We start from the raw sequence: 17543 nt of genomic DNA, 5'->3' as shown, positions 1-17543 counted from the left end.
AACTGGCCGATTTTATGTATTTCATTCTAGTCATACCTTATACATATCTTTATTATATAATCTAATTATCGACATGACTTAAAAAAATCTAGGTGACCTAATACAAACATGTGTCAATTTAATGAAAGACTTTTAATGGAAATTGATGTGTTAATGTAATGGAGGTTAGTTGCAGCTCCATAGTATGTTGCCATCTATTCATGCACATACACCCCTGTGTACTTGCAATCAAAGGATTACTGTCTCCCTATTTATAGGCAAGTATAGAAATTTTTAGCAACATTAAGCACATCTAACTTTTTTGTTAAAAAATGGAACTTGCTCTCTTACTACTTTTATAAAAGTCCTTTTAATCAAACATATCCTTTTATTCTGTTAGTGCACACATTTCTTTATTCAAAAAAAATAGTAAGCCCTAACTGGTTTGGCTCAGTGGATAGAGCGTCAGCCTGCGGACTCAAGGGTCCCAGGTTTGATTTCAGTTAAGGGCATGTACCTTGGTTGCGGGCACGTCCCCAGTAGAGAGTGTGCAGGAGGCAGCTGATCGATGTTTCTCTCTCATCGATGTTTCTCTGTCATCGATGTTTCTAAGTCTCTATCCCTCTCCCTTCCTCTCTGTAAAAAATCAATAAAATATATTTAAAAAATAAAAATCATCATTCTCCCCTTTAAAAAAAATAGTGAATTAAAAAATTTATTTTATACTTTTTTGTTGTAGTTTGTGATCCTCATTAGCTTTAGTTTTTAGGCTTTTCGGGAACCAATGAAAATAATATTTCCCAATGGAAGTTGTTCATACTTATTTCTGAATTGACTTGAGATTATGCAAGTCTTCATTCTAATATATACAGACACACTCAAACAGATTTCAGTATGCATATCAGAATTTTGTGTTGGGATGCCTGACTGCCATCACTAAATTGTGAGATCTTTGCTTGGCTCCATACTTGTGATTCAAGTTAAAATATTTAACAAACATCTGCTATGCATTGTAAAGATCTCTTTATATAAAGTGCTATTTCTTACCACTGTTCTTTGGCCTGCAACATACATATTACTTTTACTTTACTTTTTGGCCATGCAGTAAGGCTGTTATGTCTTCCTGCTACTCATAATTTTCAGATTAAAAAGCTGTATAGCCTTTAATGCTAAAAACTTAACAAAATGTGTCAGGAAAGACCTGTTTAATATCTTTTCTCTCCCTCCCCCCACCCCCGCCACAAAATATATATATCTATACTAATAAAAGGGCAATATGCTAATTAGACCGACGTCTTCCAGGTGTCCTTCCTGACAAAGCCGGGGTCCTGGGTGCTGGCCCGGGTGAAGCCGCCTGGGTCCTGGGTGCCTGCGGCCGGCCAGAGGAGGGAAGCCTGGATCCTGGGTGTGGGGGCCGAGGCAGAGGAGGTTAGGGGCGATCAGGCAGGCAAGTAGTTAGGGGTGCTCAGGCAGGCAGGCGAGTGGTTAGGGGCTATCAGGCAGGTGAGTGGTTAGGGCAATCAGGCAGGCAGGCAGAGTGGTTAGGGGTGATCCGGCAAGCAGGCAGAGTTGTTAGGGGTGATCAGGCAGGCAGGCAGGCAGGCAAGCAGTTAGGATCTAGTGGTCCCGGATTGCAAGAGGGTGCAGGCTGAGGGACCCCACTCCCGTGCACGGATTTCGTGCACCGGGCCTCTAGAGAGAGAGAGAGAGAGAGAGAGAGAGAGAGAGAGAGAGAGTGTGTGTGTGTGTGTGTGTGTGTGTGTGTGTATCTCAAACCTTCCTTTTATAAAGTGTTTGTTTTGGGCAGCAGTAAACATTGACTTTCAAATTTAGTTACATAATTCTCATTGTGACTGCATGCTTTTTGTTCTGTCTATTCTAGCTCAGTTGTGGTACCCACTGAATTTTTCTTCCAAATTAGTTTGTACTCATTAATCTTTTAACCATTGCATCTCTTGTTTAGGAATTTAATAACTTACTAGCAACTGTTAATGGTGTTTTTTCTAAGAAAAACAGATTTTAGGTAAAAAGCAGTAGTGATGCTTTTGTTGTCTTATTTTTATCTTTATCCACTGAATTTCAAGGTTACACCATTCCTGGTGTCATTACTGATTCCCCTCTTAGTAGGATCAGTACTTATAACCATACTAGAGGCCCAATGCACGAAATTCGTGCAAGAATAGGCCTTCCTTCCCCGATGCCAGCACTGACTTCCCTCGAGCATCCAGGACCCAGGCTTCCCTCACAGCTCTGGCTTCATCCGGAAGGCTTCATCTGGAAGGTCGTCTGGAACGACATCCAGTCTAATTAGCATATTACACTTTCATTATTATAGATTTCATTCACTAATAAGTAGACTCAACTCTCTGACTAGCAGTTATTCACCTAGTCACCACTAGCAAACTTCCTCTTGTAGGCTACTTGATGTGGCTATTTCAGTTATGAATTTTAGAGTTAGAAAAAAAGAATAAAATTATAATTGTGGTCTCCTTTATAATAGATGTTTGGAAAGGCTAAGTAATATATCCCAAATCATCTATCAATGGTAGCTAAGACCAGAGAACACAAGTATTGTGTCTCTAGTCTCCTTTTTTTTTTTTTTTTTTTTTTTTTGCTATTTTTTATAACCTTGTTTTTTTAGTGCTTTTGTCTCCACAGTAATCATACCACATTGCTTCAAGTTGTTTTAAAATGCTTCATTACAATGCTTTTCTTTTTTAGTTGCCTTGTCAATGTCATTAGTTAGCCTATAATTGCATAGATGTCCTGTTTTTCATCTGTCTCATTTCTACAAAATGTTGATTTGTGTTTTAGCACCTCATTATTATACAAAGTGGGGCAAAAGTAGGTTTACAGTTGTGAGTATTCAAAACACAGTTTATTCTTGTATTATTATTTATTAATATTTTATTATTTTCCATACAAACAACTGTAAACCTACTTTTGTCCCCGCCTGGCTGTGTCTTTAAAATGCCATACACACCTATATGAAAAGCTAAAATTTTAGCAGATCACTGAAATATTTCTAAGTATCCAACTACTTGACATCATTTAGGTAAAATGTTAATGAAAGAGCTTTGCTCCATTTATCCAGAAATTTTGTTACTACATAAATTGGGTTTTGTCCATTCAGTCAATGTTGAATATGACTCAAGGGGTAGACGTAGAATATATTAGTTGAATCTGTTGGAATGCCTACCTAGAGCTTTTTGTTTGTTTGTTTTTGAGATCAGCTAAAGAAGACCTTTTCTAAAATTTGTTTATCAGTCTTACAACTAGGTTATAAACTAGATTTTCACCATTTTTTGTTAAAATAAGTATAGATTGACTGGACGCTGCAAAGATAATATGGAAGAGGTACCTTATACCCTTCACCAGTTTCCCTCATATTTACATCTTACATAATTATGGTACAATATTACACAAATAATATGACCATTGTACAATATGTGTGCATAGTTCTGTGTCATTTTTATCATGTGGAAATATTCATATAACCACACTGCAATCCAGATATAGAACTCCTCCATCGGCACAAAGAACTCCCTCAATACTTCCTGCTCCACTGCCCACTCCTCACCCCACTCCCACAACTATCCCTAACCCCTGGCATCCACTAATGTTAGCATTTTACTTTGTTTATATCCCTCCCCTGACCTAATATGGGACAACTAGATGCTCATAGTAGCATGCCTGTCATTGGTATCCCTGTTAATGAAGATAATTGTTATTACAATATCATGGTTTTAGACTTTCAGAAATAATGGTTTCATGCTCCTTTCAATGTCTTTACACAGAAAAAAAAATGAGTATTAAGTTTAAATAGTACCTACCTTACAATAAAGTGTGTGTGTATGTGTGTGTGTATGTATATATATATATGTATATATATATATATATACATACACACACACATACACACACACACATACAGTAAAGCAATGCAAAAAAAAGATAACATGTTGATACTGAATCTAATAAAACAATAGGTTATTTCAGTAAGTGTTGTCAACACTGCCCCAACATGAAAGAAAGAAAGAAAACCAAAAACCATAATTTTTTCTCACCAAGAATATTCTTAAAATGTTGTGTATTACTTTCCATCTTACATGTACAATTTGGAAAATTGTAAAGAACCAGAGACCTAGGACTTTGAACTTTCTCATTTTGTATATAACGAGACCAACTAAATTAACCATATATGGTCATACAAATAGTTACTGAGTAGTTGCTCAGTTTCAGATCACCCAAATTTCCTCAATTCTAGTAGGATACCCTCTCTATTGCATTATGCTATTTTTAAGTGCCAAGTCATTTAAAGTTATCACACTAGTGAAAAGGGTCTGATATCTTATACATTTTAATGTTTTTATTGTAATAAAGCCAATAGCTTAAATATTGATTTGAGAATTGATTGAAATCTTGACATAGAAACAGTCCATAAATTTCTGTTTGAACTGTAAAGATAATTCCATTTTTCAGATACAACTTTTTCAATGTCAAGCTGTACTGTTTGTAAATTTTGCAATTTCAGTTTGGGTTAATATTATTTGCAGGTAACCTTCTGAAATTGTAAATTATCCCAATTTTGTATTTAGGAATTTTATTGCCTAATTATCTTGCTATAATATAATAGATTTTTTCTTTGTAAAGGATTCTTTTTGTTGATACAATCTGTACTGATTAATTTTGATTTTTTGGTTTTCAACTCTAGGAGTCTCTACCACCCGTCCAGTTTGACTGGAGTAGCAGTGGCCTTACTAACCCTTTAGATGGTACGTCTCTCCGTAGAGCCTCTAGCACCAGAGCTAGAGTTAAGAAAGCTACAAAGTTCAGACAAACTTCTCTCTGCTGATTTCCTTTTTTGTTTGAACATAACTTCTTATTCTTATCTTTGGAAATTCAGGCTTTCTTTCTGAATAGTATTTGCTCAAGAAGTCAGCCATTACTACTATTAATTAGCATTAATGGCTAAATATAGGTAGTAGTAGTTAGGTACATTTTTAATTTCTTCATCTTAAGTCAAAAAACGTCTTTATTTTTTACAAATATGTAGGTAGTTTAAATGGTATTTTTGGTAGGATCAGTTTACTTGAAATTTTTTTTGCAGTTTTTAATTTATAGAATTTTCTTGGATGCAAAGTCTTGTGACCAGAGGCTGCTTTAAAGCACAAAGCACAGTTATTTAACTAAAAACAATGCAAATAGACCCATATTTATTGATTCAATGTAGTTTTCAGATTTAATAATATTTTATAGAGCACTTATATGCAAATAGGAAGTGAATGATTTTCATGATCCTTTTCTAAAATTTATCTCAAAATGCTGGTAAGTAGTTCCAGAAATAATTGTTTTCACTCACGGCTTTAAGAGAAATTCTTGAAAAAGGAAAAGCTGATTTTAGTAATGTGGAGTCTTTAAAATAATGTGAAACGCTAACTTTCCAATGTGTTGACACCACAAGTTTTAATTTGACCCTAAGATACAATTACTCTTTACTCCTTTACATCATCAGTTGTTTGAGCCATTGCCTAAAGCATTCTGTCAGTTTTGCCTTAGAATGGGGGCTAGGATATTTGGAAAGCATCCAATTGAATAACAGTGCTGAAGGAAAGCCTGGATGCACCTCTTGCTGTTGTCTGGTGTCTTATTTAGTCAAATCATCGTGCTTTTTATTAACAAACAACTTCTTTAAAAATGTATATTATTTCTGATTACTGTTTCAGAGTTAAAGGGGAACAGTACAGCTTGAGGTTGCACATCAGGGTAGGGCAGTTATGACATATTGTTTTATTTTAAACTAAATTAATGTATTGGTGTGTGTCCTAAAACTGAAAACTTTGTCACTTTTTAAGCATTATTAATTGGAAACCAGCATTACTAACATGAAAGATTGATTTGCGCATATGCAGTGATTTAATGTTGGGTTGAGATTAAAGTATTGTTTCCCTTTAACGGGTATATTTTTCCTTGGTCTTTCTGCTATGGCTTCGAGTTTGATTGAAAGAACTGAACTTCTAACTAAAACCTTACTAAAGTGTTAAATTATTTACCTTGTACATGAGAAAATGTACATCAAATTAAATTGTTACTTCAGAAATGTCCTTAGTAATGAAAAACTAATACTGTACACATTGTTTTAATGTTGATTTTAAAATGTGTAATGACTACTAATTATAACCTGCATGTTCAAGTGTGTGTCTTACCCCTTTTTACACATAACCCCTCCTCCCTTGGCTTACCTTCTGTGTGGCTGCCTACCAACACGGTCACTGAATTTCAAGCTAGTGGAGGTTCCACTCTTCTGAACCTTGATTTCTTTGGGCCCGTGGATGACAGTAGCTCTAGCAGCAGCACCACAATCCCAGGTCAGCAGAGTGTCAAAACCACAATTCTAGTTTATTTACTGAAAGCATGACCACATCACTTGACTTTCCTATAAACAAGGAAATAAGTAGATTGTATTCTCTATGATGTCTTTCTAATACTTTTCTTTCACCTGTCTGTTGTTATTTTCCAATAGCTGACTATAGCAAATGACTTATGTGAAATGTATTTTAAAGAAAACTTTCTCAGAGTGTAATATTCAGAGCTCAAAGTCATTTCTAGGAATAAAACAGTCCTAATGTCCTTATTTAAAGGCAGGAGTTTTTTTTTTCCTATAAATGAAAAATGTGATATTTGATATGCTTATTTTTTCAAGCATATTCTATAAAGCCATTTGAAAAAATAAAAGTTTAGAGATATAAGAATATTTTAGTACACAAAGATGACTTTACATTGTAGTGCCTGTGATAATAGAACCTTTACAAATGCTAGCATTCAATTAATTGTTCATTAGTGCTGAATGTATAATTAGGTTCCAAAATGTTGGAATCTAGCACTTAGTTATATAGTGCCACATAGAACTATTATTGTCTTCATGTAGCTCTTAAGTAGAAAGTTTACTGTTAGTTTTCCATGTGGAGGAAAAAAGTTACAAAAGTTAATAATAGAAAATAATTGCTATGAGATACTAAAAGTTAGAAATAAACCTTACTTGGAGTGCCTGTTAATGTTCAGCCCTGCGAAAGTTCAGTTCATTGACCAAAGAACTAATGTATTTTGTCATTGTCTAACTGAATAAAAGATTAAAAATATAATGGCATTTTTATGTTTACATTTTATTTAATATGATTTTAATGACTCTGTCATCCCATCTTGTGTCATCCCATTGATCATCAGATAGCCATTGGGGTGCTATGTATAGATGCTGGTGCCCAGAATGCATAGCAAGGATCTGTCTGTGCCCCCACTGGTGGCCAGTTACAGTCAGCCTGGTTCCTGAGAATTTGCTGGGTTTATCCTATTCAACTAGATAACCCTGCCACCCACTTCCAGCAGTTAAGGTGCCATGATGGGAAATGGGGGAGAGTAAGAGTCAGCTAAGAGTGAGCCTGGGATGTGGATCCCCTTCTCCAAGGTCTGGTTATGGAAATCTGACCCTGCTGTAAGGAAGGTCCAAGGCCATTTGGTAGAATGACCGGGTTCCTCCAATCTAAATCCTGGTTATCATGTTCATTGTTTCCAAGATTTTGCAAGCATATGAAAAAACCAATCTGTGTCTGGTTGTGACTTCAAAATGATATTTTACTATTTACTTACATTACTTCTAAATACATTTGAGCTATGTAATGACCTGGGTGAGCTAATTAGTTGCTTTTAATACTAAATAGGGGGAAAAGTGTGTATCGATTTCCTTATAACTGTACAGGTCCCAAGAATGAATTACCAAGCTCCCATTTTTAATTTGCTCTTAGCTTTGTTTTTTCATGAACTGTATTATAATTTAAATGAGGTCGCTATTTTTAGATGCCTAAAAATCTGGTTTAACTTTAATTTTTGGTTACATTTTAAACTCAGTTAAAATCATCCATAGATAATCTTACCATGTAAAGAAGTACAGAAATAACCTGATAACCAGGCTCAGTAGCTTTGAGAGAAGCTTAGAGCTATGATAGAAGTGAAATTAGCATGGTCAAATGCGGTCCTCATTACTTTGGAACCTTTTAAATATTTTCATTCTGTATTTTCATTATATGCTCTAGCTGCTGTATAAACTTGATTACTATAAAGTTGCTTTGCCTTTTTATTGCTATTGGGTTTTGTTAAAACTTACCATCAAGCTACAGGTATCAACACCTTTCTTAGTATTCCATTTCACTATTTGCTTGCACTTTTTCTGACTTGTTTCTGGGAAAGTCATTTTGTCTCAGCTTGCGGTTAATTATTTGTGTGTGAGACAGGAGGTTGGCATAGAACTTGGTTGGCTAGCTTTAGTTATGTAACTAAACTATGCCTCATTAAGGTTTTGTTTAAAAAAAATTCTTCCATTAAAAATAATTAGTCTAATTATTAGTATAGAGTAGGGAGTTATTTTGTTTTTTAAAAAGGCCATAGTACTGTTGTTTTTCTTTTCATGCATGGGATAGTTTGTTTTCGGCTGGGGGAGGTTGATTGTTTTGTTTTTTAATCTCCCACTTTACTCTTTGACAGCCAAGTAGCCAATATTTTACAAATCCAAGTAAATTTCTACCAGCAATTTTCTGTTGCCAATCAGAATGCAGTTTTTTATTCTGCATTATTCCTTAAACAGCTACTGACATTTTGTGGTTACTTAGAAGCTAACCTTTCACAGTGGACGAAAGAGGTACTTTGGATTTGTTTAGTCCCTTTACAGGCATCTATAATTTTGTACATTTTAATTGCAACCCATATACTTATTATAAAAGGCCTTCTAAATATATTTTGAAATTGTACCTTAATGAAACATTAAGAACTTGGGAGAGTCAACAAACATTTTCTATAGCCTTCCTCCCTTGTTGGACATGGTAAATGTGGAAGCTGCTTTTGCTTGTTTGATTTCTGTAAACATCTGAGATCTATGTTTACATCTGCTAATCGTTTCCTAAGTTGAAGGCAGTTCCTGTGGGTTTCTTTTTTTTCTTAATCTTGAAATATCCTAAAAGGAGGAAACTTGTTAATATCAATATGTGCATTTATATGTAATTTTATTAGCTGATCATCAAAGCTTGTTAAAAAATAAAGATTGATGAAACTACAAGACATCCTCCCTGACAGTCTGTTTTTCTGTTGTACGCTGAAACTACTGAACTTTTCTCAAGTAATTTGCTGGGGCCAAGAGGAGTGTACAATTAAAAATTTTTTATCTCATCATCTTTATTATCCAAATTTTAGCTTGAGTTGAAATATGTAATTGTTCTTTTCATTGTTTTCGTAGTCTTATTTAATGTAAATCTATATTCAAGAGAAATATAAAAATAGATATGTATGTTTTACTGAAGTCAGATAAGGGGAGGATTTTTATAGACTTACAGCAAATCTAATACTCTAACATACCTTCATTTTGAATTCCTCTGACAAGATATTTAGTCTAGCACTAGCCACTTTGGTTCAGTGGATGGAGTGTTGGCCTGCGAACTGAAGGGTCCCAGGTTCGATTCTGGTCAAGGGCATATGCCCTGGTTGCAGGCTTGATCCTGCAGGAGGCAGCCAATCAGTGATTCTCTCTCATCATTGATGTTTCCATTTCTCTCTCCCTCTCCCTTCCTCTCTGAAAAAAAAAAAAAAATTTTTTTTTTTTAAAGATATTTGGGCCCTGACCGGTTTGGCTCAGTGGATAGAGCGTCGGCCTGCGGACTGAAGGGTCCCAGGTTCGATTCCGGTCAAGGGCATGTACCTTCGTTGCGGGCACATCCCCAGTAGGGGTTGTGCAGGAGGCAGCTGATTGATGTTTCTCTCTCATAGATGTTTCTAACTCTCTATCCCTCTCCCTTCCTCTCTGTAACAAAAGTCAATAAAATATATTTTTTTAAAAAAAGATATTTGGTCTCATAGCTACTAGATATAGATATGAGACTATAGAAATATAATTAACCCTTGAGACAATTTTTATTTTTCCAAAAGTAGTTCTTTTTTCACTTTTTCTGAGAATATTATACCCTCCCACTTCTTAGGAAAAAACAACTTGATATATAATTTATCTTTAGTAATAATTTAATGCTTTGAGTAATATCTTATTCCCTCGAATTGTCAGAATATTTAAACTAACCAAATCATTTACCATATTTGAAACTTTATATTACCTTCCATATCCTTTGGTGTGAAAGAAAAGAATGCAGGAAAATGGTCAAGAAGGTAGCAGGAGAAGGAGGTTCAAAAAATGTGGTTAATCAGTCAATTTAAAATTTGAGTCATCCTATTGTATAATAAATCATGTGCATTCTACTTATAAAACATTATTAACTTTCATATTGCAAACTAATCCAAAATTGAATGAGTTTTCTATAGGAGATAGAATTTTAGATTGTTTGGATGGTATTATGTTAAAGTCTATACATATACCAAAGTGGAATTTTGAAAGTATTTTCCTATTTTATAAGAACTCTGAAAAGTGAAACTTATAATTTAAGAAATAAATACAGTAGTATAGTATACTAAAGATGTGTTGTGCTTATAAAAGACTCAGATGTTTACAGAACAGTTGCCTTTTGCATCTTGGATTGTGGCTAATTGAGTGACCCATTGCAGCTTGCCATCACTGACTATGATTTTATACTATAAGGTGTGGATCCAGAGTTGTATGAGTTAACAACGTCTAAGCTGGAAATCTCCGCCTCAAGCCTCAAAGTGACTGATGCATTTGCAAGACTCATGTCCACAGTTGAGAAGACAAGCACATCTACCAGGTAAGCAGTTAGTGTTTACCCTGACTTTGAATTCTGTGTTTAAACAGCCCAAATGGGAAAGCATTTCAGAATATTGTGTTAAGATTCACTTTATGTTTGTAAAAATTAATAATGCCTAATTCCATAAAATGGTGTCAGATGTTTAAAATTGAACTATATTAGAGCAGGCTATTTCATGAGAAACTAGAAAGGACTAATAGATGTGGATTTTTCTCTCCTCCCACCCCCAACTTTGTGGAGAAGAATTCTGGTTAAGTATTAAGATCATAAAGCCACTGTAGAAAGAGTCCCTCTTACCCTTCATAACTTCCTGAAATCTTTGGGAACCCAGTCTCACACTCCTAGAGTCATTGTTTTATTTTCTGAATTCTTACATGTGCAGCACCTCTCTTACTGAGGTTTCTGGGACCCCCTTCAGGGACATGGGCTAGAAAAGCAGTTATCTCTCGGTGTCAGAACCAGATACAAGGAATGTTACTTGGGCCTTGTGTTTAGGATTCAGGAAACCTTTAGTTTTACATGGTGAAGCACTGGAATAAGCCATTGCTTTGACGTGTTAGCCATAGGAGTAACCCGGTTCGTAATAGGACGCTAATCACTACTGCAAGAGCAAATATTGGTTGATTGGCATACCAGCTCTGCTGTCCACATCATGATACATCAGCACTTTAAAATGTTTAATCTTTCATTCTACAGAGAGTTATTATTATTCAATTATGAAAATTATTTATAATTATGAAAATCCATTATTTGTCTTGTAATTATAATTATGGATTAACTTCCCTGAAATGGATTTGTAGCATGCACATGCTTATTTGTCCACAGATTCTCTCCATTGCTCTCATTACCCCTATTTCTTCATAGTAAGGCTACCTGACACTGTTAAAACCTACTATTAAGTCAACCTACTTGTAAATTAAGCCAATGCTAGTTTTTTACTTGCTTTCTAACTTTTTCTATTCCCAAATAAACCATATTTTCAAATTGAAATTCTTCTCATTCAAGTTTCTCCATTTTTTCTATATGTGTTAACCAAAACCTAATGCACGCTTAACTTAAAAACAACACACACACAAAACTGATGTTTTTATTGTTTGGGCTTTACCCAGCTATTTTTCGGACAGTCTTTTCTAAGGACAATCATACTATTTCCATTCCTTTTTTCCTCTGCAGTCTCACTGAACAAACTATTTATAGTAGTTATGGATGGCCCAATGATGAGAATTCATTCTTCGCACCATTAGGAGGAGCTCTAAACCACATTAACTCTCCTAACTTTTCAGTTCATCCTTGAAACATGCTGTATGTACACTAGGGAACTTTTCCAACTCCTCTGTCACTTTAAGAGATTATTTTGATGTTTTCCCTTATTCTATACTATTATGGAATGAACTAAAACTATAGTGTGTATCCTACTGACCATCAGTGTTGTGGCTGCATTGAATTACTCTTTACTACCTGTCCAGCTTTATATTTAAACACAATAAATTGAAAAGAAAACAAGTTGCCAACTTTGTATTTTCTATTTTGAGGAATTGTTTGAAGGTGAGAAGTACAAATATTCACAAGTCTTACAATTTGAAGGTAATACTATAAAATTGTCCCCATAAGTACTTCTCAATTGTACAGAGAAGAAAAAGGGGGTGACATATATGGCTCCAGAAAGCATTTTAGGTGTCTTGTTGTTTTTCTTTTGTTTCTGTCATTTTTGTGTTTGTTTTTTGAGTAAACTATAGAATGTAAAGCTCAGCAAAATCTTCTTGGCTCTTGATAGTATATAGAAGATAGAGCAGAAGAGCATTGAGGGACTGTAGGGTAAGAAAAGGTTAAGAAATAGTGGTCTAGGTAGAGGAATTTTACATGTAACAAACAAGATCCCATCTTTTCTAAGTGCTTTGTGTGAGAGAAAGCACATGTTTTATTTTTTTGTTTACCTTTACTAATAGAGAGAAAAATAATTTCTTAATTTTGGCCAGCTAGTTAGTAGCCACAGATCTCTAACTAAAGTTTATACAAGCCAAAGAACTAATTGTCAAAAGGGATACATCTTTTTTTTTTCTTACCTTTTAATTGAGATAAAATTCATCCTTCTCAAGTGTACAATTCAGTGGTTTTCAGTATATTCATGAGGTTGCACAACCATCACCACTATCTAATTCCCTAACATTTTTATCACTCCTAAAAGAAATCCTATACTCACTAGCCACTTTTCCCAGCCCCCGGCCACCACTAAAGTGCTTTTTTCCTTTGCATTTGCCTATTCTGGCTATCCTATATAGTAAAAGCCTAATATACTAAATGACTGGTCAGCCTTTTAACCAATCAAAGCGTAATATGCTAATGATATGCTAAGGCTGCTCAACTGCTCGCTATGATGTGCACTGACCACCAGGGGGCAGATGCTCTGACCCGGTAGGTTAGCTTGCTGCTGGGGTCCGGCTGATCGGGACTGAGCGAGACAGGCCAGACATGCCAGACATGCCCTGGAGCCCTCCCGCGGCCAACCTGCCACGTCCAACCTCCTCCCCAGCTGGCCAACCTCCGTCGTCCCTCTTCACAAAGATCTGCATCTCTGCATCTGCTGGGGAGGCTGCTTGGCCACTGCATTGAAGAGAATTAACAAAAGTCTCTTAGTTTTTATGAATATAATTTATCTTTTGTTGCTTGTGCTTTAGGTGTCCTATCTAAGAAACCAATGCCTACTTCAAGGTCAGGAACATTCTAGGTTTTCTTATAAGAAGTTTTATAGTTTCAACTCTTACATTTAGCTCTTTGATCCATTTTGAGTTAATTTTTTAATATGATGTGAGATAGGAGTCCAACTTTGTTCTTTTGCCTGTGGATATCCAGTTGTACAAGCACTGTTTGTTAAAAAGACTGTTCTTTCCCCTCATCCCCCATAGAATGGTCTTGGCACCCTTGTTGAAAATCAATTTGCCATAAATGTATAGGTTTATTTCTGGACTCTTAATTGTATTTCCTTGACAAAAAGGATAAATCTTAACTGGAAACACTATAAATGAAAATTAGGCCACTGCCTTTGATTTGAGAAAAGGTCATGATACAACTTTTTATTTTCAAATTCTCCATAAGCATGTTCTTCCTTATATTTTAAGAAAACTAGATCACATCAATGTGCAGTGACTACAGAAAAATGCACAAAGAAAACTTTTTCTTATTTTTAAATACAGCTTCATATTGCCTCCAAGTAGTGCCTCTGAAATAAGGCAATTGGTAGAATAATGGTTACCAAGTATTCCTTGGGTAGACGGTTCTTCCTTTCCCATACCCCAATTGTACTCCACAAATGAGGAAGTCCATTGAGGTATAGTTTTGTTACTGTTGTTAGTAACCTTTTATCATTGCAAAGCAGTAGGATATGTTGTAGAAAGTTACAAAATACAAGCCAACAAAAAATTTAAATTATCACATTCTTACCACTCAGATCACTATAACTTCTTAGAGCAAATTCTTTCAGATTTTTTTCTATGTAAATATGCACATACTTGTGTTATTTTAACCAAAAATGAGATTTTTATAGTCCATACTGAATTAAATCTACTCTTGCAATCAGTGATCTCCATCTGTCAATTTCAAAAATTTTCATTTCATCTAATACTCAGGCTATATTCAGATTTCTCTGACAATGTCCTTTCTCTCTGCTTTGTCCAAACCAACATTCAATCTAATGCTATTGTACCTAGCTATTACGGCTCTTAAGTCCCTTTTAACCCAGCATAGCTACCCTTGATTCCTTTTGCTTTTCATTTTATAACATTAGCTTGTTAAAATGATCAATCTAGTTATGCCCAAGAACGTCCCAACCTCTGGATTTGTCTGTGTCCAAGTAGTATTTAACATGTTCCTTGATTCCCCTTCTTTACTGTAAACTGGAAATGATATCTGGAGGTTTGATGAAGACAGTTAAACCTTTGCCTAGAATGCATCATAGGTGTTGTGTCACCTCAGAAGACACAGAATGTCTGAGTGACTCCATCGTTGGTGATGCTAAGATTGACTTGGTGAGAGGCTAACGCTTTCCATTTTATACTTTCAGTTTTTTCACTTTTAAACTAAAAAGAGAACAATCTGCTTTTACTTCAGAATGATGCAGATATTGGTTCCCCAATAAACATCCACCTAATAGTTTTGCCACCATTTAAGTACAATGAAATATAGATTTTTATCAGAAAAAAATTCTGCTGAGAAACCCTAGAATTCAGTTCAGTATTGGTGGATCTGCTGATAGTTTCAGTGTGCCTAAAGGTGACCCCTGCGCCCCATTGAACAACTTTAACTTTGGTCCTAAAAGTCTGACGTTTGATTTGATTTCAGCCTGAATTTAAAAATGGTAACAATAGAAAAATGTAGGAATAAAATAAAGGTCTGCATCTCTTTCTTGCATTATCTCCTGCCTTTCTGCTGCCCATCCCTAGAACAAAGAAAATATGTATCGTAGGTGGCAGGAATAACGTGTGTCACACCTAATAGAGTACCAACTATCCTTTATCATAAAAGAGGTCAGACTTTTTAGAGTAAATGATTTTAAATGAACTTTGGTTTAAAATCAATATTTTTATCACTATAACTATTCTTTCAATATATTTAATTTCCTGGAAAAAAAATAAAGGTTGGATTACAATCAGTGCTCAATTTGTGCCACATTTGAGGTTTTGTTGGCATTTTCTGTGGCTCACCTGCTGGGAAGACATGAGTCACCCAGAGTTCTTCATATGTGTGGTAGGCACCAAACTGCACATTTCTAGCACCTGGGGCCATTGTAGTAAAATGTATTTCATCTAGAGAACGCACAGGATTTCAAGATTGCCCCTGTTCCCAACCCCTCCTGCCTATGTACATCCTTAGTGTCAGCAGCCGGCCCTGGTGCTGCTGCATTTGGACCCTCTGTCTGCATCCCGTTGGGGCTGAGGCCCGGTGTTTGTGAACTGAGGGCTTTCTCTCCTGGAATTCCCCTTCAGGGATGAAGAGCGCCTGAGGTTAAAATGACTTACAAGGTCCTGTGCCAAACATGTTTTGTTTTATGTTGAGGTAGTTTTGGTAGTTTCACTGGGAGCAGGGGGAAATCCAGTTGGGCGAAGTGTTATTAGGGTTTCTGGATTATATTTCTGCTTAGTAGCATTCTGAAAATATTCCTAGCCTTAAAAGTAAAGCTGTGAGCTATACACGGTACATGTGAATATCTGTATGTACATGCCCAGCTATGATGAACATACATAAGTAAGGCATGCAACTTCATAAGAGACTTGGCATCTGGCATAGGAAGCACACAACACAAGAGTATCATGAGGTTCAGGAACCAGCAGAGAAAAAGGTGTTCAAGTCTGCATAGATTGCTAACTGACCAGCGTGAGAGTGGGTGTTCCCCCATTTGGTCACATTAACACACTTCCTTTTTTGCATTTGTCAATAGGAAACCAAAAAGAGAAGAGCACCTGAGTGAAGAAGCCATCAAGGTGATCGCTGGCCTTCCCGACTTAACGTTCATGCATGCCAAGGTGTTGATGTTCCCAGCCACGTTAACACCTTCCACGAGCTCCCAGGAGAAAGCAGACTGATAGCAGATAGGAAGTGGACAGTTTCAATGGCTTTTCCTTCTCTCCATCCCTCCCCTACCATCAAAAGCATACCTGCTGTAATTAAAAAAAATTCAAGTTCAGCTGATTTGTTGGTAAGCCACACTAGAAAGGTATACATAGTAATGTATATTTATTTACATACTGAAGTCCTAAATTTATATTAGAAAAAATGTAAATAATCGGGGGTGAACATTTTTGAAGATTTATTCTTTTTGTGTTGCTGGGGTGTATACATTTATGTCTTTGTGAAATACACTGGTGGTGTCCTTCTTACAAAACTTTTGAAATAAAAAAAAAAAGAAAATCAAAAACTCAAATCTCCACTGTCTGTGAAATCCCCTTCAGTCTTTTCAGATTGCATTGAATGTCCTATTTTTCATATCATATGTTGAATTACTTTTACTATCATATATAAGCTCCAAAGTCATTGTTAAGTGTGTGTGTGTGTGTGTGTGTGTGTGTGTGTGTGTGTGTGTGGTGGATTTGTTTTAGATCTGGCTTTTGTTAAAATTTTTGTGCTCTTTTTTAATCTTTTCAATCTGGCATATTGCTGTTTTACCTTTTGCAAGGTACTTCATTGATTGCTCCTTTGTTAAGGGTATGGATCATTGTCAGAACTTGATTGCAGGGGTTTAAAGAGATTGTGTGTCTGTTTTAAATCAGTTTGGTTTGGAGAAGGACCAAATTATATGAATGTCTTACCATGAAATTTACTTGTTACTGATTTTTTTTTGTTCTATCATACCACTATTTTTTGAGGATTTTGCACAGTGTAAATGACATAATCATAGATTGCTATGGTTTAGGCTGTATATACAGTAAAAACTATGGGTTTTAAATGTTTGGGGAAATTCCTATGGAAAAAAAAAAGAGAGATGTAGAAAGAAGAACTTCTAACAAGGGTAATGTGCATGCCCAAGGTCTTTGGAGATTTCTGTGTGTAAATTTCCTTTTAGCTTACACAAAAATAAAATAATTTAAAAGAAATTAGCCTGGTGTCTTTGTCCTTTGGTATCTGGGGAAAATGTAGTGAGTTTGGATGTGAAGTGTTACTCTGTGTTAATGTACTTCAGTTCAGAGGAAACCATTTGGTAGGGCTTCCACTTTGTTGAAACCAGGAAGAATTCAAATCTGGCTCATAAGAACTGGATCAGTCATTTTAGTAGCTGGGCTGTTTTTTATGTAGAACACGAGATCATAAAAGAAATTCCCATGATTC

The 17543-nt window shown here is 35.6% G+C and overlaps 1 protein-coding gene across 3 annotated transcripts in view; it reads left to right on the top strand.

The window, feature by feature from the left end:
• AFTPH (aftiphilin) overlaps window positions 1-17287 on the top strand; it is a 64213-nt gene extending 46926 nt beyond the window's left edge. The window contains exons 7-10 of one of the 3 annotated variants that reach the window (XM_081100733.1): window positions 4694-4754; window positions 6264-6347; window positions 10604-10727; window positions 16159-17287. In XM_081100733.1, coding sequence (XP_080956859.1) covers window positions 4694-4754; window positions 6264-6347; window positions 10604-10727; window positions 16159-16303 — 414 coding nt within the window. In that variant the 3' untranslated portion in view covers window positions 16304-17287. The remainder of the gene's footprint in view (window positions 1-4693; window positions 4755-6263; window positions 6348-10603; window positions 10728-16158) is intronic. The other 2 variants (XM_081100734.1, XR_013996491.1) reach the window with 2 other exon arrangements.
• Window positions 17288-17543: the final 256 nt, after the last annotated feature.

Source organism: Myotis nattereri (assembly GCF_964212035.1).
Source record: "Myotis nattereri genome assembly, chromosome: 10".
In the NCBI taxonomy this organism is placed as follows: Eukaryota; Metazoa; Chordata; class Mammalia; order Chiroptera; family Vespertilionidae; genus Myotis; species Myotis nattereri.
Note: the sequence above shows the minus strand (reverse complement) of the source record. Positions and strands in the feature narration are given on the sequence as shown.